The sequence below is a fragment of the Pempheris klunzingeri genome, chromosome 7, assembly GCF_042242105.1.
Source record: "Pempheris klunzingeri isolate RE-2024b chromosome 7, fPemKlu1.hap1, whole genome shotgun sequence".
Taxonomy (NCBI): Eukaryota; Metazoa; Chordata; class Actinopteri; order Acropomatiformes; family Pempheridae; genus Pempheris; species Pempheris klunzingeri.
In genome coordinates this window covers 23463038-23487112 of record NC_092018.1, presented here as the reverse complement: position 1 = coordinate 23487112, position 24075 = coordinate 23463038, and the positions used below count along the sequence as shown (strand labels likewise).

General features: G+C 41.0%; 1 protein-coding gene across 1 annotated transcript; it reads left to right on the top strand.

Moving 5' to 3' along the window:
• Positions 1–628: 628 nt before the first annotated feature.
• stxbp1b (syntaxin binding protein 1b) lies at positions 629–22104 on the top strand. Its single transcript, XM_070833800.1, has 19 exons — positions 629–665; positions 7182–7231; positions 7345–7426; positions 7901–7977; positions 8284–8362; positions 9686–9789; positions 13090–13238; positions 15173–15257; positions 15786–15916; positions 16039–16146; positions 16329–16389; positions 17118–17183; positions 17678–17758; positions 18943–19081; positions 19380–19489; positions 20199–20300; positions 20722–20807; positions 21053–21207; positions 21995–22104. Exons 1-19 carry the CDS (start codon positions 629–631, stop codon positions 22102–22104), a joined length of 1812 nt encoding a protein of 603 aa, XP_070689901.1.
• Positions 22105–24075: the final 1971 nt, after the last annotated feature.

The window sequence follows — 24075 nt, the reverse complement described above, 5'->3', positions numbered from 1 at the left end:
ATATTTCACCTGAAAGTCGAATATCCCTAACTTTTTGTGAGTAGTGTATTATATTCACAGTGGGTGCTGTGAGCAGTTGTGGTTTGGTCAGCTGACATCGTCTGTGGTCTTAGTTTTAGTATCTTGTCTGGGGTCCGTCCCTGTTTAGGATGCACCAGCAGAGATCTTAAGGCGTTGAACGGTTTGTGGACGGAGTTTCAAGGAGGAGAATTCACGTCTGACACCAGAAACCGTCTTCGACGAGTCATGACACTGGGCGTGATGAAGACTGCGAGATGAAACCTCAGGAAAAACTACATACTGGGGATTGATGTGAGATAAATGTGTCACACACCGACGGTCAACAATGAACCTCCATACCTCACAAAATGCTCACGTGTCCACATAGTTGATGAAACACTCAGTAGGCCTTTTACTTATGCACTGCACTATTCTGTTTTATCTTATTCTATTCTATTTTATCTTATATTTACTTCTTTTACCAATGGCACTCTACTACTACTAACTGAGGGCTTTTATTTTGTATTCAAGTGAGACGGAAGTGTGTTGCTTACTCTCCTGAGTGTGACGGCATTGAGGCACCGGTCAGTTTTCTGTGAAGAGGCGGACGCGCGGCAGAGGGCTCATCATGGCACCACTTGGACTAAAGGCCATTGTTGGAGAAAGTAAGAAGTGTTTATTCTGCTCTTAAGAATGATTTTACTTCTGTTACTCTGACACGGTCACATGTCATCCACAGCTGATTTAGAGGTTTTTAGCCTCCTTTAGCGTGTTGAGTGTGAAGGCGTGAAGGGATAACATTACCAAACCTTTAAATGAGAGATATGCATCATGAGTTATACAACTTTTGGGGTTATTGAAGGAAATAAAGGACATTGCGGCTGCTTGTTTTTATTGCGGGAAGTTCGGTGCGCACAGGACGCACGGACGCATCCGAGACACGCGCCTCTCCAAATGGATATCTCATCAGATTTTTTTTACCATCAGTGAGATGAATTAAACTAATGTGAAGTCGTTCGGTGGTCTTCTCTTACACTCTGATGGAAGTTCCCATCGTTGATTGACCCATTATTGGTTTGTCTGAAATATCAGAGTCCTGGTTTGGTGTAAATCCTGCCCCGTTAATCTTTGTCTGTGCGGATTAAGTGCTTTGACATTATCGTCAGAGGAGGAGGAGAGGCGCAGGAGGAAAGGTTCGAGTGTGACTGCCTCAGTAACGACTAAACAAGGCTTTGTCACTGCTGTCAGCTGTGTATCTTCACCGGTACTCAGCCCTTTATTAAACCTAGTGCTCGTTCTAATGAAGACATGCTGCGCAGAACGCGCGGATGCTGTTTGGTCTCACTCCAACCTCGAAGCTCTCACCAGACAAAAATGGGGACTACTGGGGAAAAAAAAGAAAAGAAACTCCCATCAACTTTATTCACGATTTTGCTTCAAAGGCATTGCAATGTCTTGAAACAAGACAGACCATTCCACCAGTGTGAAAGGGCGTTTGCATTAATTCCCACAGTTTTCCATTTTCGTCTCAGCATTGATTTGGTCCCTTTATTGATATACAAGTATTTTTTCTCAAAACATTATTAGTCGTCACATTATTATTACTTGAGTAAAGTTACAGTGATTTGCATATTCATAAAGTGAAAATATTCACTTTATGATTTGTGTTTCTGTCTCCTTCAAACTGACTTAGTTCATGTGTGTATTCTTTCTATTTAGTAATAACACAGCTCTAAATGTTGGCGCTCTCTTCTAGAGGACAGTTTGGTCAAAGGGATTTTTTACAACTTGGCAACTCACAACTTGTTCTTATTAATTATGGAATATTAAACCATTGAAAAAAGGTGCATTTGATAGTTTTTAACCAAAGCTATTTAAACAAACAGTACATGTCAAGTATCACCTGTCAGCTGTCAGAGATGCTGTCAAGGGAACAGACTCACTTGGCTTTGGCTAATGCAGTGCTATTTAGTCTTACGGTTGAGTATGAATTAAAACAAAGTTGGTAATCCAGCCTCGCTGCAGGCGTCCTTCAGCTGAAAAAGATACTTGAAAAGATGAAGCTTCACAAAACTTCAAATTAATATGCACTCAAACAAGTGAGATAATGTGAAGACAAGACACGTCATTATCAATCAAGTCACAATAAATAATTTGATGAATATGTTTTGTTAGCTTGAGTTAACGTGGAGTTTTTTTTGGATACATTTGCTGGCGAAGGTTTCAGTTAATGTCTTTGAGGGTAGTCAGTCTGTCACATGCTATTAGGAGTATGCCTATGTCCCTGCATGGAGCTTAATAAAATACCACAAATATTAAAGAGGATATCCATGGGTCCATAAACCTGGGCCCTATTTTGATTTATATTTTGGATTCAAAATGATTTTGTTTGGGGATTGGTCCCTTAGATCGCCTTAGTCGGCAGCAGCACAGAGGCTACAATAGTGTCAGTGTAATCCTTTGGGGCAACTGTGCCCAAAAGAAGTATGTCCACAGAGTGCTTGTTTTAGCTTTGTCTAATCATGTGATAACCTTATGGAAAATATCCACAAAGAGATAGACCTTTTTGTTAAAGATTAAGATCCTTTTTGGTAAAGCCGTTACGTTGCTGGCTTCAAAAGTACCAGAATCCATTAACAAAAACAATGATTTTACTTTGCAGAACAAGAGAGTTACTCAAACACAAATAAACTAACTGATTAAGGCAGTAGTAGACCAGTAACTCTTGTGTTCCCTAAGGCAAAAAGTATTGCTTTTGTCAGTGTTTCTGGTTAAACAAAAAGGGCCTTACAGGTCGCTCTCTGTAGAGATGCTTTCTGTAATGTTGTCTGACAATGTGGGTAACAATCTGAGCCTGATAGTGGCAAAAACAAGAACTGTTAGTGGATGTACTTTGATTGGGCGCGAAAAATTGACACCATTTGCCTGCTGAGGCGACCTACTGGACCAATTCCAGAACTTTTTGTGTCAACCAGTAATTTTGAACCCAGATGAGGTAGAATATGGCCCAGGTTAAAAAAATAGAATTCTCATTTAACAGTTTGATGATCACATATGGACGCTGTAAAAACCTGTATGCAGGTTTCAGTGCAGCCCGTATGAACGTGCTCTGTAAGATCATCTGCAGCATCCAGTCACCAACAAAGAATCCGCCTTTGTTCTTATGAAAAAAGTAAGAGAACTAAACTATACTGGTGAACCTGATCAATGTCAGGGTCACACAAGGTGGAACTTTATGAGTATTATGACGTACACTGACGGAGAGATATGGCTGTTGAAGCCTTAGTTATGCCTTTGAACTATCCCTAAAAACACACTATTGGCCTCACATGTTGGTCTGAACACAGGCCGAAAAGGTTCCAGGCCTCTGAATTGCCACAGTATCACTGATGATATGAACCCTGTGTCTTAAGTTCACATGCAAGGTATTTGCAAATATATGTTGTAAGAAGAGTGAGGCATCATTTTTATAGAATTAATGTGCAAAATGTTTACTAGCAGACTAACAGACCGATATTTCCGCATGAATCTGTCCGTATCAGACATAATGCAAATATGTACTTGGCATAGTTTTTCAAGCTATTGGGTAGTTATTATAGTATTTTTATTTTTATTCTGTGAAGACAGGTTTCTCATACAGCACGCTACAGCAATACTTGTGGCAGAGTTGGAGAGAGGCTAGGGTAAATCAGACAGTGTTGTAGCTGATGTCTCAACGGATGATATGATCACCTCTGCCATCATGTCTGCTTTCCTACAGAATGTCATCCAGACATTGTGTTTGCCAAAGAAGAGGAGCTGCTCCTCCATATAGTTATGGTGATGAAATATAATATCAAACCAGGATTAGATGGATCTATCTGCCGTAGCTGTAGCAGCCTATTGATGTTTATCCAGCCTGCAAAAGCTGCTTGTCAGGTGGCCTCCCATTCTTTCATGGACTCTTCCACTTAATCCTGTTGAATAATTGGATAAACGGGACCATTCACAGATGTATACAGCATTTACCGTCATTACTAGCTTTCCTCAGTCAGCAGGATCTGGCTGACTGAGTGCGAAGGATTTGAAATACTTGATCGTCCTTCATAGGAATCTTATAGACCTTTCCTTAAGTCTATGAGAAACATTAAAGAGACATTATCTCCGGTTATGCCATTCAAAATGATTGTCATTAACCACAAAGTTGGCTCATTATTATCACGTGGCCCCCAAAGTCATGATAATGTGCTTATGACACCTTAGGAGCAGCTCTTCAAGCGAAATGCCACTCTGGCCCTCTGTGGAAACAGAACATGTTGACTTCTTTGTGGGATGCGTGCTTGTTTGTGTATTTATTTGTGTGTGTGTGTGTGTGTGTGAGCAAGTGATCCTGCGGCCCTGTGATGTCACGTCCGCTGACACAGAAACAGCCCAGAAATAGCGGTGGGGAGCGGTGGATGGGGTAAGAGGATTGGGAGCAGATTAGAGGCAGTGATTGCAGCGGGCCTGTCCCTCCCAGCACTGAGTCCCTTCATGTTCACTCGGACAGACTGGACAGACGCTTAAACCCCCACCGAGGGAAACTGGGACGCTGTTCATCATCACAAGCGGCAACATGTTGTAAAATGCTGGATTCTGTTTTACAGATATCAGCAGGAACTTTCTCATCTCCCTGTTATTCTGTCTCTAATAAGTTCAACCCTCCATTAGTGATTACAGTTTATATGGTATTATTTTGCTGCTGTGATGAGCCGGTTCCCTCTTGAGGGATCATGTTTTGCCTCTGTCCCTCTGTTTCCCTGCTGCTCACGGAAAAAGGATTTGCACAATCAGGGGGTCATGAGATTGTGTGCCCGTGTTATCTTTTTGCATGTGTGAGCAGTATGTGAAGTTATTGTCCTCAAGGTTATCATGTCGAGAGCTCAGCATTCAAGTGTTTTCACAAACAAGTTTCCACAAACTAATTGCAAAAATCAGATCCTTGCATGTCTCCGCATGCGTGGACAATGAAGCTGATCCTGATGCATGGGAGCTCAGTAGTCGGCCACAGATAATTTTTTCCTCGGATCTCTTTGGGTTAATTCGGCTCTTCTAAAATGGACATTACAACAACCAGCATCAGAATCAAAAGCGCTAGATGCAGCAGCGGCCTGCGCGAGATCCGGCAAGGTCCATTTCCATTGACGCAACAGAGCCAATACTGTGAAAACTATGAGAAAGGCCACTTAAACACATAAACTGAGAACTCCCTGTAATAATGCTGCTGACAGCATGATTTCATCAATCAAAAGGAAATGTGATATGGAGATTTGCTTACTCAGACATTCAGTGGTGTAGTGCAGGGTATATGCATTTAATTGTTGTATACCTACTTATTTTTTAGTCAGTATTGCATATGCTCACTTCTAAATCCCCTCTGATGTGCATCATGTCGTAGTGTGCTGCAAATCATTATTTAACGCAGCCCAGTGCACAACATGACTTTGAGTTTTTATAGTATTTTGGTGATAATTTAACTAGATTGCAGAGTAATTTTTTCCCCAGTTTTCCTCTTGTCTGGGTTTTCGTCCTAAGGAAGGAAGGTATAAAGAAACGTGTGGTGTGGTATGATCTCCTCCTCCTCTCCTCTAAAGCAGTTATAAAGCCTGAGCCTGATTATTAACAACATTTTACTACTACTACTACTACTACTACTACTACTCCTAATACTGCTATACCATGGTTGTCTGAAATGTTTGTCTCAGCAGTCCCTCATTACTGTCTGCTGTAATGTTGTATTTCAAATATGTTACAACAATTTGATAATTACCAATGAACTCTTGAATACACAATGATTATTACAGAAGTCAGGAAGCCTTTAAATATGGAAACCAGGGCCCAACTTTCAGTGATGTTTTTTCTACCCACAAATTAGTTGTGATGCATTTTTGATACAGTAATGTCAAGCAAGTCACCACAAAACTGTGCTGTCAAACCAGTTGACTGGTCTTAACGTTATATGAGCATTGAGCTGCTTCTTAGCAGCCCCAAAGTGCTCATTTAAACATACTTGAACAGCAGTGATAGCAAAATCTGAACCTCTTCTGTGCTAATGTTAACGTCATAATGACCCTTCCTCCCTGAAAAACAAGCAGCAGTAGTTGAGTTACTATGTGCAAATACTACTGGCTCATTTTTGGATGACTAAAAATGTAGTAGTCTTACATGTGTTTATTACACAGGGCATTTATCCTTTGCTGGATGGGCTGCAGACACTATACCAATGAACTGTATGTGTGCATCTGTGTGGAACAGCTGGTACAAAAAGACAGAGGCTTGTTCATTATCAGATAATTAATGATTAAAGGGTATGGGATAGGCTATAGGAGATGTAGAGCATTAGTATAGCATTAAACAACTATTTGCTATGGAAAGATACAGAGTAGTAACGATGACCTGCAGGGAATTAAGTTACACTCACTCTTGAGCACATGCATGTCCATGAATGGCTTTGTGAGCAGCACGAACTCTACGAGAGGCTGTTAGTCAGCAGCTCTGGACAGAGATGACACCATGTGTCAATACGGGAGAGTGCAGATATATTTCACAAAAAGAATCTGGAGTGGTCTGAGTGAAAATGAACTGCTAGATGGAAACACTAGCTAACACCATCTGTTGACAACGTGGACGGCGTTTTAGCCTCTGCAATATGCACATGATTTGTTCTTTCCCTGTCTCGCCGCTGTCAGCCTCTTCAGGACCCCGGCGGCGCCGGCACTCAGGGGTCACGCTAGTTTCAACTGTCTTGGTTTTGGGATATCTGCACATGAGACTTTGGCCACTTCCCCAATTCAGTGGGCATCATTTTTAAAATGACTCGGTTATGAAATTGCAGAAGCAGTCATGGCTACTCAGGTAATCAGTTTCAGCCTGTAATTGTGCTGACTGTACCACTGACCCAAACAGCTGGATGCTATGGACGCTGCTGTTATGCTGAGAATTCAGCAAGAAAACAGGATTAGAATTAGATAGACAAATGAATGATTACAAAGTACTATGCCATCACATCCAAATTGGCTTTAGCTAAGATCACTACAATCAAGCCTAATATCAAATTTTCATACATACAGGATGCTTTTGCTATTATATCAAATGTGACTCTGAAAATGAAAAGGTTCAGTCCAGATTTATGTTAACTGTTTGCATTTTTTATTTCTTTACAGAGATAATGAATAATGTCATCAAGAAGGCAAGAGAGAAAGGAAAATGGAAGGTAATGGTCCTGTTATTCTGATCACTTCGGGCATCACCCCCCTGTGATCTTGATACTGAATGTGAATACAATCACTGATGATGTCAAAATAAAATCCTCATGTTGTGTTATAGGTGCTGGTGGTGGACAAACTGAGTATGAGGATGATTTCCTCCTGCTGTAAGATGACAGACATCATGTCAGAGGGGATCACCAGTAAGTACAAGCACCCAGGACTCTTGAAGTCAGTCTAATTAACTTTAGTGTCAGTACATTTAAGTCAGTTCAGTTAAAATGGTCTATTAACACCTACAACCACGAGGATCATTCATTTCTAGATTTCTTTCAGTTGAAAAATGTCTGCATATTCATGCAACAACAGAGTAATAATGGTGGAAGACATGGGCTGAATAAGCTTTGCTAGAACAGTGAATCACTTTAGCTGAGTGAATAATCTCACCAAAAGAATATTTACAAACTTGATGTGACATTTGACAGAAAAAATGATTGCAGCCTTCCAGCATTCATTAATGTTTCAAGAAATGACCTTACAAACCGTACGAAAGAATTAGAAGCTGACTAATCCGAGAACAGTGACATCCCTACAAGCTACAAGTCGGAGAGCATGGATGCAGTCTAATCAAGCTGATGGATGAGTATTGATTGTTACTTTTTGCTCACACTTTCCAGTTGTAGAAGACATAACTAAGCGGCGTGAGCCTCTGCCCAGCATGGAGGCCATCTATCTGATCACACCCTCAGATGAGGTAATGATGCAGCTCCTGTACACGCCGTTTAGAATTCTATATTACAACAGATAAAGCCTCTCACTGATGTCTCATTGGCTTTATGTGTCCTACAGTCTTTTGCAGTTTTGTTCAAAAACTTCATTGTCATCTGAGTACTTACTCAATGATTGTTCTTCTCCTGTTTTGATAAAGTTGGAAACACACTTGGTTTTTGTTCAGTATTTGTCTCCACTTCCTTTCGCTCAGAGCAAAGTCTTGTCCAAACTGTCATTCCCTTTCAGATTCACAGTTCTAAAACTAAAACTTTGTTCTCTGCTGTCTCAGTCGGTTGAAGCTCTGATCGACGATTTCAGAGACCCGCAGACTCCCAAGTACCGCGGAGCTCACGTCTTCTTCACTGACAGTGAGTCAATCCATTCCACGCCAACACAGACATTTTCTCCTTTGAAATTCACAAGGGTCTGTTCCACCCAGAGATGCTTGTGTGTGTGTGTGTGTGTGTCTGTTGGTGTGTGTATCAGTAAGTGACAGAGAGAGAGAGACATCGAGACAGAGAAAGAGAGAGAGGGAGAGTGTATGGAGTAGACATACTTCAGGCTATTAATTGCAGCCTTCCGCCGTTGCGCTTGTCTCTGCATACAGTGCTGGTATGGCCCTCTTGGTGAAATATTGCCGACAAGGCATTTCACATCATCCATCCAGGGTCCGGACACAGAAGATTTCAGTGACACTGTAAGGTGTAATTGGCTGATTTCCTGACTTTCTCTGAAGGTTCAGGGTGATGTCAGATGATGTGGCTGTGCATATTCATTGTATTTGCTCCATATTTTAGTTGAGCTTGACACGTTTTGCACACTATGAATTTGTCAATTGTGTTTGTTCCATTTATGTCGTAGAAACTGAAGTGTTTGCAGAATTTTGACTTGTACGAAGTGGCTCTGCCACTCTCTTCTCTGCTGTGTCCTACTGTATGTGTTAAGGCTACTTCCTTTAAATCACACTAGTTCACTTTCATGAGGTAATGACATTCTTGTAAGGTACTGGTCAATGGGCAAAATGCTAGAAAATGTCAGGGTACAACGTTTGATAAAAAAATCACTGATACTTGACTTACATGTATGGATGCATCACAGAATAAAGGTGAAGATATATCCTCATATTGATGTCTTGTCCCTACAATAATTTTTTCTATACTTTGCTGTACTATATTATACTATTTATACTAGCTGGCAATCATTGGGGCATCATTAACGCCATGATAACTTTCCAGAGTTGTAAAATTCTTCCTCGTAGTTTTTCAAGGTATATATTTGCCCCTAAGATTGGTGATGGTGAAGAAATATACATTTGCGGTCTCCTGAGAAACTCAGGGGTGGGTGGCTTCTCTCCCATTGGTGTGTGCGCACCGTTGTTGCGGTTGCCAAACAGACTTGGAAGTGCCTTCAAGGAAAAAGTTTTGTGAGAGAACGCAAACGTTTCTCAGTTTTCTTTTTTCACCAATCTACTTTTTTCTGTCCTGAGAGTTTCCATACCAAAAGCACTCTGCAGCTTTTTACTGTCCCTTTTGTGTAACGCTGGCTCCCCGTGAAGAGAGCAACCTTATGTTCTCGACCAATTGTTAGAGTCTCATTAAAATATTTGATAGGAACAATATTAAAGATTGATATTATGTTGACATTCTTCCATCTAACAGTCAGTCACTGTGTTTTTCTGTGAATCTCGGCAGCCATCCCAGACTCGTTGTTTGGACTGTTGACCAAATCCCGAGCCTCCAAATCCATGAAGGCCTTGACTGAGATCCACATCGCCTTTCTGCCCTATGAATCTCAGGTAAGACATTGTCTAGACTGGGATTAGACCGTGGCGGTCGCTCACAATCATCTGATGGATGAGTTTTGGTTGGATTTCTGTCAATTGTGTGTAAAACCTACAAAGAAACCTGCCTCTCTTATTGCTTTGGATGAGGTTTGCAGGGAATTCTCATTGCATTATTTGAATCCTGTGGGATTTCACAGTTGACATGTAATATGATTTCATAATTGTTCTGCAGTAACTGTCTCTTGTCTCTACCTACTTAGAGAAGCTGGTTTGTACTTTGCTATCCATCTAGAGAGCCATGATAGATAGGTATTAAAGGACAATTCCAGTTTCATACAATTCGAGTCTTATTTTTATAATTTAGGCCATCATACCTATAAGTAAAAATAACACTGTACTCAGCAAGTTTATAGCTTCGATCAGGGAACACTGTGATATTATTAAAAAAAAAAAGGTAAGGAGCAAGAACAGTGAGACCAGTTAGAAACAAACCTTCAGGTTGGACAAACCTGTGAAAAAGGAAATAAAGGTGAACAACAGACTTCCTGCTTCAACCATGACCTATATCTGACCTATACTAGGTGCACTCACTTTATCTTAGCATAACTGATCAAACCACATTGCAAACAAGCCACAAGCACAAGACTCTGACATATGGAGGTGTATTACACGCAGGTTAATTGGTGACTCTAAATTGCCCTTAGGTGTGAGTGTGAGTGGGAGTGGTTGTGAGAGCTCGTATCATTAAATTTGTTTTTGAAATGACACCTCCTGGGCTTGTAGTTTGTCTTTTCTAACGTGCCAGACTATTACTTACTAAATGCTCCACCGTGTCCACCAGCTAATCTCTAACTTTGTCTGTCTGCTGCGTGGTATGGAGCAGGAAGTGTACAGTGGGTTCATCTGAGCTTTTCAGCTGTCTGCATCTGTAAATTGTGAGAGCTGAGAGAAACCAAAACAGTGAGCTGAGGGACACTGAGAAGTTCTACAGAGCTGAGGGGAACTGTCGAGTTGAGTGATAATACCATATAGGCTCATCACCATTACATACAGGCTTGACTATAAGCTACATGTGTACACGACCATATTGATTACAACGGCTTTAACAGGAGTTTTAGTCGCCCAGTCTTAACCACACCTGAACTATTCTGCAGTCATCATTTGTGGATATCTGTGTGATCAACATGATTCCTGTCAACTTAAAAAATGTTGACATCATTGAAAGTATTCATCAGCAGAATAGAGCTAAAGGTGGGGAAACAGTAGGTGTCCTGCATGTGCTGTAGAAAAAGAGTACTCAGATGAAAGAAGATTTATCCTCTCCCCACCTCGCTCTGTGTTATTAAAACAGTTCGTCATCTGAAGGGGGAACAGTGTGGAAGGGGACCAGGCTCACAGTGTTTTGGATCAGCTTTAGCCTTCAATCCTTTGCTGTTGTGCTGTAGTTTTAATCCTGAGTGGGAGGGACGATATAGTACTAGCCCTACCTCCCTGTCTTCCACTCATCCCTTTACCTCATTGGCTGACGGAACCCCTGCTCATACTATGCAGCCAATGGAAGCACAGATAAGATGTGTGACAAGAGAAAGCGCAGGGATTGTTATCATGTGATGGAGTCAGTAACAGATGGATGCATGAATATGAGGGTTTGTGTGTGAGGGTGTGGAAAAGCGCTTAATTAGTTTCAGCTTTTGAGTGCCAGTGCCAAGACTTTGAGACACAAGAGTCTGGTGGCCAAATATTTAATCTATTATTTTACCTTTCACCTTTTTCTAGCCCAAATAATTAAGGCAGATTTTATTTACACCCAGGCGTCAGTAGCCAACAATATTTGCACCCAGGGAGGAACAACCAATATTGCTATTTACATACAGGAATATGTTGGAATGGGTATATGTTGTGTCTAATGGACCCTACCATCTATATTTGTATTAGAGTCATTATTTTAACCCAAACCATGATCTTTTCCTTATCACTCAGTGAATCACTCAGTTTTCTGTGATTAATTGTGAACGCATTTTTTCTTTAGACTGAAGCTTATTATAATACTTAAATGTAAAATCATGGAATAATGTTGAATTAACAAGTATATTTAGATGCATATATTATTGTAAAACAGCAACTCTGAACAGCTGGTAATCAAAACAAAGCCAGACCTATATAAGTGTCAATTGAATTTCAAAACTGTCAGAATCAAATATTAGCTTAGAAGGCAATCATTTCTTATATACACTAAAAACATGATACCATCACAGCATAAGGAATATAACGACTGGAAGGTCTACAGGGCTGCAGTTCTGTCTACTCTCTCTTATTCCACAGTCATCATAGTCCACAGACTATGCAGGTTTCACATTTAGGCTGAACGTAGAGCCACATCCACGTCACAGACACGCAGACAGTAACAGAGATGCACAGCAGACAAGGTTCCACATGGGTCAGTGATAAAGTTGACAGAAATAACAGAAAATAAAATTGTTGTAAATTTCAAAGGAGCTACGGCCTTTATCATAAATATACTCAAGGAAATATACTCAGAAACTGGAAAATGAATTGTGGGGTTTAGATTGACAGCAGCGGAGCTTGAGATGCATAAATTAAGTTGATATGTTTATGTGTATTTCAAATGTATGACAAAATTAACATTAATGTTGACAGCACTAATGTCCACTATTAGAATGAAGAGATGAGACAGTATCATGAATTGACAACTATTTAGCCTTTTGGCGAGCAACATGTGCAACATATTCCAGTCTCTCTCTAAGAGCACACAACTTAAACCACAGCAGCCTACACTGGGAGCAGCTGAGAGCTTAACAAATAGAGCTTTCCTGTGGAATAGAACACAACACACCAAGTTAAAACAAATGTATGTACACTGAGGCAACAAAAATCATTTCCAATAGATGTAACAAAACCCAGGGCCTTCATCAATTTACTCCAACTTTCAAGACCATAAAAACTTTAAAATAATAAGGCCACTGCCAAAACATTGTTTCAAGTCAGTTAGCCCTCAATTTTTCTGAGTAGCACACTGTGTTTTTATCTCTGGGTGCTCTTCAAGAATTATCGTCATGTCTAAAAAACGTTGAGATGTTGTTTAGATCGTCGTATAGAACATAAAAGTATATTAGGGTTATACGTTTATTAATTCATACCTGTAATTCAAATAAATCCGTCCTTGATTGCAATCCAGGTTAAAGGGTCAATGCAGGTTCCTACAAAGACACCTTTTTATCGCTTTAAACGTGGGCAGGAATGAAGTTGTGATTGGAGCTCATGTTGTCTCTCTGTCATGTGCTTTGTGTCCAGGTCTTCTCCCTGGATAAACTGGATGCCTTTCAGGACTTATACAGCCCCTTCAAGGCTGATGTGAAGAATAACATGCTGGAGCGTTGTGCTGAGCAGATTGCCACCCTCTGTGCTACTCTCAAAGAGTATCCTGGAGTCCGATACAGAGGGTGAGACTTTTATTTGAATACCTTAATATATTAGCATCAATGGGATAGAGGCCTCCAGTCATCATGTTTTACCCGCCTAGATCTCCGGTCGTATTAATGTGTGTTTGGGAATATTCCATTTATATTTTTGCAGGGGTTGATTCCAAAGCACACATTTTCATTGTCTGTACTAGTTGCCGATTTTGGGTGTAATTATATAAGATTGTCATCATACCTAATTTTAGTTTTGCTTGTTTTTGGTTTCTCTGCCTTGTCTTGTCCAGACGGAAAGGAGGAATCTAACAGGACATTAACACCCTGGCTGTTTGTAAGAGTGGCTTTATGAACTTCAAGTCCAAAATGAACCAGATCTTTAATTTGAACTGGCCATTTTTAAAGACGGTCCTTCATTTCTGTTACCTAGTTAATGCGAACTCGCAACATCTTCCATGCTTACCAATTTCTTGATTCAGTATAATGTGTGATTCTACAGCACAAATAGCATCAGTATAAATCCAGAGCCATGCCATAGTCACCACTTGAATTTCTCCTTAGACAGAAATACTTTTTTCATTCTAACCTTATTTCCAGTGGCTTCTATGTTGTCATTTTTTGGATGGCTGGTAAGCTGCTTTCAATGCAACTGAACACTTTGTGCAGATGTTCTGAATTATAATTCTTCCAGCAGTCAGTTCCAGGCATAGCCCTTGAATGTAAAACACCTACAGGAAGTGTAGTGGAGTGGAGTGAAGTGTAGGAGGTGTTTTATTAACGGTTGGTAAAAAGTGACTACTCATAGGATTGTGATCACAGTATGATGTTACCATGATGAAAAGTCCCAATACAAAATGTATCATGACAGTAAAAGAAGAACAACTAAACAAAGCACGCCATAAACGTCAGTAATGCTCCATCATAAGCAGCCTCTGAAACGTTAATAACATTCTGAACAACTGCACCTTGCGCATGTATACTGGGCAGGTACAACAGACTAAAGCACATCCATCCATTGTCTATATCCCTAAAGGCTGTGAGGGGGCTGGAGCCAACCCCAACTAACATTGGGCAAGAGGCGCGGTACACCCTGGACTGGTCGCTAGTCAACCAGAGGGCCAACACTCACATTTACACCACAGGCAATTTAGAGTCACCAGTTAACCTAACCTGCATGTCTTTGGAGAACATGCAAACTCCACACGGAATGCACACTGTTGTGGTACTCTTTGACCATATGCTTGAATCCTGTATCCTCTACGACTGAGTATGGTTGCAGTGATAAACACTTTGAAAGCATTAGTTATTGCTCTGGCACAGTGTGAATTTGAAGTTCCGTTCTGCTTTTCAACACAGTTGGGTGATGCCATTGTGTTTGAGGTGTTTCCACAGACATACTTGACCCCAGCTGAACAATGTCAGAACATGACACTGACCATTGTCCATTTTCAACAACTGGTGCGCTGACAAAACATTCTGAGTAAAGCTCTGTTCTGTATGTGCGCACACATGTAATACATAATGTAGATTCCACAGTCCTCACAGTTTCACTGATATTGCCCATTGCAATATCGCAAAATCTGATATATCATTACATTCCTAACTGTGACAGTATTTGCATGATCCTTATTTAATCCAATGACAGCTTATCTTCTTACAGCGGTATCATAAGATGTTACTGTAGGCTTGAACCACAGCAACCTTTTTGGTCTGGAAAGGTTCCAAAAACATCATGCTCAGAAAGGAAGAGATTGTTGAAAGAACCCTTAAAATAAGCATAGGCACTTAAGAATAGCAGTATTAGAATATTTGTTGGAATTACTCTGGGTTGTTGCATTTGACCTTGTTGTTCTACTCAATACAGGCACTCTTGAGGAAAATGATGGTCAGTAGACGTATCATCGGCATTTTCCGGTTGAAAAGCTGTTTTTGTATGATTCTCTGTATGTGTGTTGGTTCAGGGAGTACAAAGACTGTGCCGTCCTGGCCCAGATGCTTCAGGAGAAGCTGGATGGCTACAAGGCTGATGACCCCACCATGGGAGAGGTAAGGAAGGGGGAGCCAAATGACTAAATTACTGATGAAGAGATCCATATGAATCATTGAAAGCTCACCATGCCAGAGAATTTCAGATAATAGGGTTTGTCCTAGTTCTAAAATGACTAACAAAGAATACACTTTGAAATGTCACAGTGTACGTCATTTATGAGCAAAATCAACTAGGCACAATCTGGTCCAACAAGCAGATTATATTAATCCACTCCTGATGGAGGTATTCTAAACATAAATACTCAACTCTGAATGACTGTAGTAAAACAGTTAATAAATCTCATATGCTGCAATTATATACTCTAGTTTTCTTTGTTCTTAATAACTTAAATTTATGAGATGTTATGTTTTCATTCAACAACTGTAGCAGACAGGAAGAAGTGTGGATACCCAAAGTCTATCATCAGCAAAACGATCACACTGGATTCGGTGTAATTTAGCAGTACTGAATGCCGATCAGACCTGTCCGCCTGTCCGTCCTCCACCATGTGTACAGTGTTTTTTAGTCTGTCCTGATGCCTCCAGGGTCCAGACAAGTCTCGCACGCAGCTGCTCATTCTGGATCGAGGCTTTGATCCCGTGTCACCTGTGTTGCATGAGCTCACGCTGCAGGCCATGGCCTACGACCTGCTGGGCATACAGAATGACGTCTACAGGTAAACACACCGCTGAAAGATACTCCCCTCGGGGCTAAATACAACAAAAAGCATTCAATTCCCTCCGGCGTATTTCTCTTAGATAGATGCATGCTATCTGTAAACCTCTCTTGCCCTCTCAGTTTCGAGACCAGTGGGATGGGAGAGACGAGACTGAAGGAGGTAGTGCTGGATGAGGATGACGACCTGTGGCTGACTCTGAGACACAAACACATCGCTGAGGTGTCAACGTGAGTGGATTTGACATTCTACTCACACACACACACATATTCACAGCAAGGAGCAACTAGCTCTACCACAAACCTGCAGCTCTATTCCTCTGTGGAATCTGCATACAGAGAACCTTCTCGATTTTCATTCATCAACTCAAGTTTCCTGACTTTCCTTGTCCTCTCGTCTCGCATCTGCACAGGGCTGTGACTCGCTCTCTGAAAGAATTCTCTGCCAGCAAAAAGATGAACACCGGAGAGAAGGTAGAGGACACACTGTATCACTCTGCTCCGGTTTCAGGATCTGTTTGTGTGTTTCTGCTTCCAGCTGTCCTTCACACAGTCACACAGAGGGAAAAGGAGAGCTACAGTATTATGCAGAAGTCCCGTAAAAGTAAAAGTAAAATATACTTAAAGGTATTAACACCTACATTGTCATAACGTTGTATCAAATGACAACGTGACAACACTGTGACAATGTTACTGTGTCTCTGGTAGTGATGAACAGAGCTTTATAGTGACTTTCAGCTCATTGTTTTAAAAGTAAAACTGCAGCTACATTTTACATGCAGCATCATGTTCAGCCACATTGCGCAGCTGCTGAAAACAGTGGGTATTAGTTAGAGACTAGCTGGTGGACACAGAGCCAGATGTTTGTGAAGGAGCTGGTGAAGACCACAAACTGAGCCTAAAGAGAATGAATATTGAACTTACATTCATCATGCTAACACAACATATCTCTACGTCATTTATGTTAATGTTCTGAATATAAGATATCGATATTGAATAATGTAACTGCCTGTCAGAGTAAAAAGTACCATGCCTGCTTCTGTAATGAGAGAAATGGAAGTAAAAACAGCATGAAATGGAGGTGCCTCAAAATGAATCAAAGTATAATGTGGTATTTTCACCACCACCACTGAAGATATTAAACTAAAGTAAATCATCACTCCCACTATCACTAACATATGTCATTCATCTGCGTCTTTCAGACCACCATGAAGGAACTGGCTCAGATGCTGAAGAAGATGCCTCAGTATCAGAAAGAGCTCAGCAAGGTAGGAGCTGACACGTTACTGTACATATACACAGTTACAGTATGTGATATTACTGCATTCACAAGTTTTACTAAATGTTTTACAAAGTCTCATGAACGGCTGCATCACTTCATGTGGGAATTAAACCGGCCAGCCTTTCTCAGTGCAGAGCTGGTGCACCGCTCAGTGAGTTAGACAGACCAAGTTACAGGTTGGGCTGCGAGATTTACATTTTGGTAAAATTTACACATGTGCAGCTATGTGAGGTTGGAAAATAAAATGATACGGCCTATGACACGTGATACTGAACTGGTGTGAATAATTTGGGCACAGAGGTTCAGAAAAACTGGACCTAGAAGCTGTCAACTATATTTTTGCAGATTTCCCAAGGAATATATATGAACCCCGAAAAACATTTTTTCTCTATGTCAAACTCACTAACAGTATCTCTCTCTCTCTCTCTCTCTCTCTCTCTCTCTCTCTCTCTCTCTCTCTCTGACCTCATTTGACCTCAGTATTCAACCCATCTCCACCTGGCTGAGGACTGTATGAACCGGTACCAGGGCACTGTGGATAAGCTCTGTCGTGTAGAACAGGTACCCAACACAGATGCCTGTCTCTAGACTATGCAACACCTCAAAGTGGCATCCCAACATAGGCAACATTTATGCATGACTGGTGTGGGAAATGTGCTTGTTTGCTTTCTTTTGCTTTCCGTCTACAAGGCTGGTCTGCAAGTCAAGCACAGACTTGGAATCGGTGGTTAGCCTGATATAAAGGTTTTGAAACTGGAAGGAAACACAAGGCAAACACAAGGCAAAGACAATATGTGAGATGAAAGGGACAGGTGCTTGGTGGTGTTCTAAAAACGACAAGAAGCTAATTATTCAGCTAATTAGTCAGCAGCTGCAGCAGCAGCAGTGCCTGTGACACACATAGACATGATGCTCATATTTTTAGATTCAGTTGAACATCTTTTATACGTCTATAGGTTATCGCTGATGTCAAATATATGCCCATAAATACACTCACAGAAAAAAACGTTCCAGAAATTGCCCGAGACTCACTAACCAACAGTTTATCCATCGGCCTGTCCTTCTGTATAGAACTTTTCTTGAAAAAGATGAATTAAGTTCAAGTCAGTGTTGAGAGTTTATGTGGAAGGGTTTGTTAACTTCCTGCTGACCCTTCTGGAGGTATTATACATACATCCTCTAACACATGTGTCCTCTAACATTAATGCTGGGTTGAGACAACACAACATCTGCCTTAGAATAGCCCAATCTGACAGAATCGAAAATCAATAGTGTATCTTAGTGGATGCAGCCGACACTACATGTGTGAAACTGACCAATATTAGCACAGAGCAAACAACTGTAAACACGGCGAAGCGAAGAGGAATGATGTTGATGTTGCATCAAGGTGGAAGTCTGTCAGAGGAAGGTCACACCCCAGGCTTTTCCAGACTCAAGACTGTCAGCATCATACACATCGTTTCAGACGCCATTGTTTGTTTGCATTCTTGTTCTGGGAAGTCTTCCCACTGGCATCACGCAGGTTGTGAAAGACCACAAGCTCTTATTGATCGGGGTCTAATGTGTATTCTGTCACGTCTCTTTGCCAAGTCACGGCAAGAATTATAATCCTCCCAATCTGACACAATCCCCATTTTAACAAACAGTAACATCACCGTGTCTGAACCTGACTGATTTCTACACAGAAACTACTGATTCCTTGTATTGTTAATGTAGCGCCTCTTCTGTTTTCCATTGCTTTCAAGGATCTGGCAATGGGCATAGATGCAGAGGGAGAGAAGATCAAGGATCCCATGAGACTCATTGTACCCATTCTACTGGACGCCAACGTCAGTGTTTTTGACAAGATCCGCATCATCCTGCTCTACATCTTCCTTAAGAACGGTCAGATATCCACTGTCCTGTTCCACTTGTTTCCCCCAAGTGGAACTCTTTGTTAAAGTTTCCCCAACTAATAATCTGGAAGGAGGGAAAATCCTTCCAGAATGATGTAAAAAGCAAAACTGTTTTGGTGGGATCTATATATATGTATATGCATTCATACTGTGTACCAGTCCTAATACATTCAAAGTTTTCTTGTGTGTGTGCACATTATACCAGATCTGTAAACGAGCATGCTTGCATGCATGGGTGTGCTGTGTGGACTGAAAATCTGTGTTGCATGTGTCTGTGTGTGTGTCAGGTGTGACTGAGGAGAACCTGTGTAAGCTCCTTCAGCATGCCAACATCCCACCAGAGGACAGTGATATCATTTCCAACATGGCCCACATGGGTGTTCCCATTGTCTCGGAGGTGAGCTGTCTTGCCCCAGAACCTCAGTGTCTCATCATGAACCGTATTTCACTTCTGAAGGTTTTGTTCCTTCCTGCGTCCTACCATGCATTATATAGAAGAGTGGTTCTTGAAGTTGCTGTTCCAAATGGAAAATGTGTTCAAGATTCCTCAGGTACAGATTATGTACAGATAACACATGACAAAGTTTGGCCTGAGAGGATAAGGATGGTGTCATTCTGTATTTTTATATTTTAGGAAAAGACTAAAACCACATACTTGTTAGTAGGATACATGTATTGTTGGTTTCAATGGGATTTGTTAACAAGATAATATCAAATATCACCAGACTCATCAATCAAATCTGTCAAAACAATAGTGTAATGTTAAAGCATCACTAGCAGTCTTTAATATTTTAGTGCCCAAGGTGAACTCTCATTCAGAGGGGCGCATTGACCACTACGGTTGTACCTCATACAATGCCTATTCAAAAACTCCAACTACCCATTTAACTATCAATTTTGTGGTGTTCTTTTCCATATTGTGCCCATTTCTAATCGAAAAACACCACTCAGCTTTCTTCATCTGTTTGTCTTTGTTTCAGTTGTTAAATTGAATAATAATAATGATAATGATAATGATAATAATCTCATCACTAACTGTCTTTGTGAGTTGATCTGCTGCGTGTGAAATGTGAAAACACATGATGATCGGTGTTGATTCTTCATAGGGCACTGTCAAGAAAGCCAAGAAGCCCGATCGTAAGGAACGAGTCAGTGAGCAGACCTACCAGCTCTCCAGGTGGACTCCTCTCGTCAAGGATCTAATTGAGGTACTTTTCATGTGCTACTACCTCGTAGTATGCAGTGTGACTATATGCTAATATTGGGGATATTTAATAATCTGATGGACAGAAACATGCTAACATATAGGCCTATTTAGGAGCCAACATGATTAAAGCCATCAGGAGAGCAACACCCAACAAGAGCTTATCAAATGTGCAGTTGTAATGACAGTTAGTGGTAGGTGCCGTTATTCTCTTTTTCCTGGGGAATGTCTCTGTCTATGAGCCGCATCCTATGATTTAGTGGTGGTTCAAATGCAGCCTGGAACGACACCCGAAATTATCAAAGAGCATAGCGAGTTAATGATTCCCCGCTTCCCCCCTCTAATGTTAATAGAATTTTGGATGACAACCATAACATGGGTTTGTTTCTGGTGCCAACCCCAGTAACCTAAATGTCTTCCCACAGGACGCCATCGAAGACAAACTGGACCCCAAGCAGTATCCATACATTTCCCAGCGACAAGTGTCTTCCAAAGCCAGTGCTCCATCAAGGTATGTAGTCTTTTAATGCACGTTGCTACACATACTACTATCACATTATATACTTCAATAAATGGCTTCAAAATCAGAAAAATAAATACAGTGTTAACTGGACCCAATGTTATTGTTTGAACTGTAAAACCTCATTTTTATTTAAAATTCCAGTCTTACAATATTGACTCAAAGACTGTCTGCCTGTACTTGAAAAAACAGCTTTTCACAGTAAGTGCTCTATTTCCTTGTTTCACATCTTGCAGTGCTCGCTATGGTAACTGGCACAAGAACAGGGGCCCCACAGAGATGAAGACAGGGCCCAGGATCATCGTCTTTATCATCGGAGGGATGACGTACAGTGAGATGCGCTGCGTGTATGAGGTCACCCAGGCCAATGGCAAGTGGGAAGCCATGATCGGTGAGTTCAGTGGACGGAAAGAACAAGTGCCCATTTATATTTAGTCATTTTCAATTAAACAGAATATACAATTAACAGAGTTTGGCCCAGGCGGTTATTCCTACCCTTCTAAAACTAAATTTCAAAGTTGATGGGATGATGTTAATGATACTGCTACCAACATTTTCTTACATTCTCAGTGTAGTAGTAGTGTCTGTAGTGTAGTTCAAGGGTTTCAGCTGGTGAAATCATATCTACTTTTTATCCAAAAGCTAATACCTACTCCAGGCTGAACTGTCTAACACGATTATTTAACTGCGCTCTAGAATGCATTACATATTTCTTATAGAGCGTTAACAATAGCATGTGTTGTGGAGTATGACTTATCCTGTTATAAGTGGATGTAAGCCAGATAAATTCTCCAGAATGTTTGGATCTTGCTGATGTGTCTGTTTGGAAGTCTTATATCTATGCTCCGTGTGGAGCTGATTCAGCAGAGCTTGACTATGAAATGGCATGAATCACATTATGATGTGAGAGCTGATATATTATTGTGACTCTCAGGGAACGGATGCAGTGTCAGGTACAGGACGGAGGAGAAAACAAGTGATTCTGCAGAATTCTCTGCAGTTCAGATTTCATCAGGCCTTTAGCCCTACTGACCTCTCAGGCTTATTTGGCAGCATTTTGTATATTTTCAATAAGACTTTGTGAATCTTTTTCCACTCCAATGTGTACCTTACGTAATGAACAAGCTTTCATCCAGGATTCAGACCTTGCTGAGCTTTCAGGCGTTTGTCTTTTGTAGGTTCCACGCACATTCTCACCCCCCCTAAATACCTAAAGGAACTACAGCATCCAGACTTCCTGGACCCCAGTGCCCCACCAGAGGGCACAGAGGAGCCGCCTGCAGAATAAAAAGACGTTTGGAAGTAAATACACAAGTCACGATGTGATTTGTGAATCCCCCGTGTCAAACCACGTGCCCAGTGTCGTACCTTTGAACCACTGATCCCTGCGGTGTTTGTTGTCAATGATTTCCACTGACACTCAAACGCTGCTGTATTGTCTGTGAAGTGACTGACCCTTGTGTTTCCTACCCACATTTCGAAGGAATATGTTCGTGTCATTGTTAGATTGCTCTGGTGATGACATACCTGTTACTGGCTCTACTGATTCACGCTAAAACTGCATATACCTGTGGTCTGCAACTCGTAACACAGAAAACTAAAGTTAAATAATCTGAAATAGCTGTAGTATCTATGGTAGTTTTGTGGAGCAGATTCATAGACGTTAGGCAAAATAGGTTAAAATAATATATGAATCTATAGCAAATACGATTGTTCAGTAATCCATCTATGCATGTGATGAAAACCACTGAGAACATTTTATTACTGAGTGGCCCAATAACGCTAGCTTCCCACAGTATCAGCCAAAGTATAGTGTGAAATAATCTAATGTAATGGCGGCAGCACTACAGCCAGTGATTTACCTCTGATCTTTGTCTCTACTTTATATTATCTTCCGCACAGTTCAATACAAAAGCAATCTGATTTTAACCTTGGTAGCTCAGTTTCTTTTTCCCTTCAGTCATCTTCCTGCCTGACCTGTTGTGCTGTGCTGTACTTCACCTTCCTTTTTATTCCATCCAGGGCCATCGTTGTGATTTGTTTCCCTGTTTGTCTCCTTTTCATCTCCAGTCCTCTTCTCCAAAACAAATCTTAAGCACCTTTATTCCTTTCGCAACTAGGTCCCTACAGGGAGAAATGTCGCTGTAACTTAGTCTCTTAATGCCAAGCTAGTTGACGAAAAACTTTGTTAAAAGGTCTCACTGCCAGCTTGTTGGTAAAGAGCTGAATCTTCCAGTCATTATATATAAAGTTGTGTGTACATTCAGGGTTTTATTATCATCTTGATAGCTGACCAGCCAGGTCACAATAATGAACCATTTGGTCTTGACTGTCATTACTCTGCCAGGACCACTTATGTTGTTACACCATAAACAAACAATTATGCTATGCAATTATGTTGGTAATGTTTCTCTCACTTATCCATACATAGGAGCATGCGTGGGAATGTATGTGGGTTAAACAACCTGCTGCAACTATAGGCCATTTGACAGTCGTGTTGGGATCAGAGTTTGCAATATTTTTGAGGTGGTAATTTCTAAAGCATGGTAACACAATCATTTAGTACTATCAGCTCTATCACTTTCTTTACCTAAGGCATAATCTTCCACCAAATTTATTTTAATCTGCTTTCTTGGGGTTTGCTATATGGTACAATGAGATACACACACAGAGACAGTGGACCATATAACCTCCATTGCATTGTTGTTTCCGTCGGAGCGCAGATGCAAAGATTAATGCCGAGCAGAGCGAATGTGCTGCAAGCAAGCCGTTGTCCGAGATTTGATCAGCTTGCTCTCAGCTGAGCAGGGCACAGCAAATAATGTGGTCTTCTAATCAGTTAAAAAAAAAAAAACACCAGAACAATGCAAGAGAACTATGGCCTGAAGCAAAAAGTAATGGATCCCTTTGCTGTCGCTGCTCTGCTGAAGTAATTCCAAAATCTGGCTCCACCTGTTTTATTGGAAACCTTTTACATGGCCTATAGATTTCTTATTTATATATATATATATATATATATAAACAAAGTGCAAAACGCGAGGCATTCCTTCAAATATCGACGGGTTTTTATCGTGGACGTGCAGCACTTCCCTTTAAAGTGGCCATAAAGTGATCATACATCGTCTTGTGTCTTTCAGGATCAACTGAAATCTTCACCCCATCTCGCCTTCTGAAAATCCTGAAAGATTTGGAGAAAGACCAGCAGACCAGTTAAAAAGCTCCTGTAGTGCCCTCCCACCCCCAGCTCTGACGTTTCCTT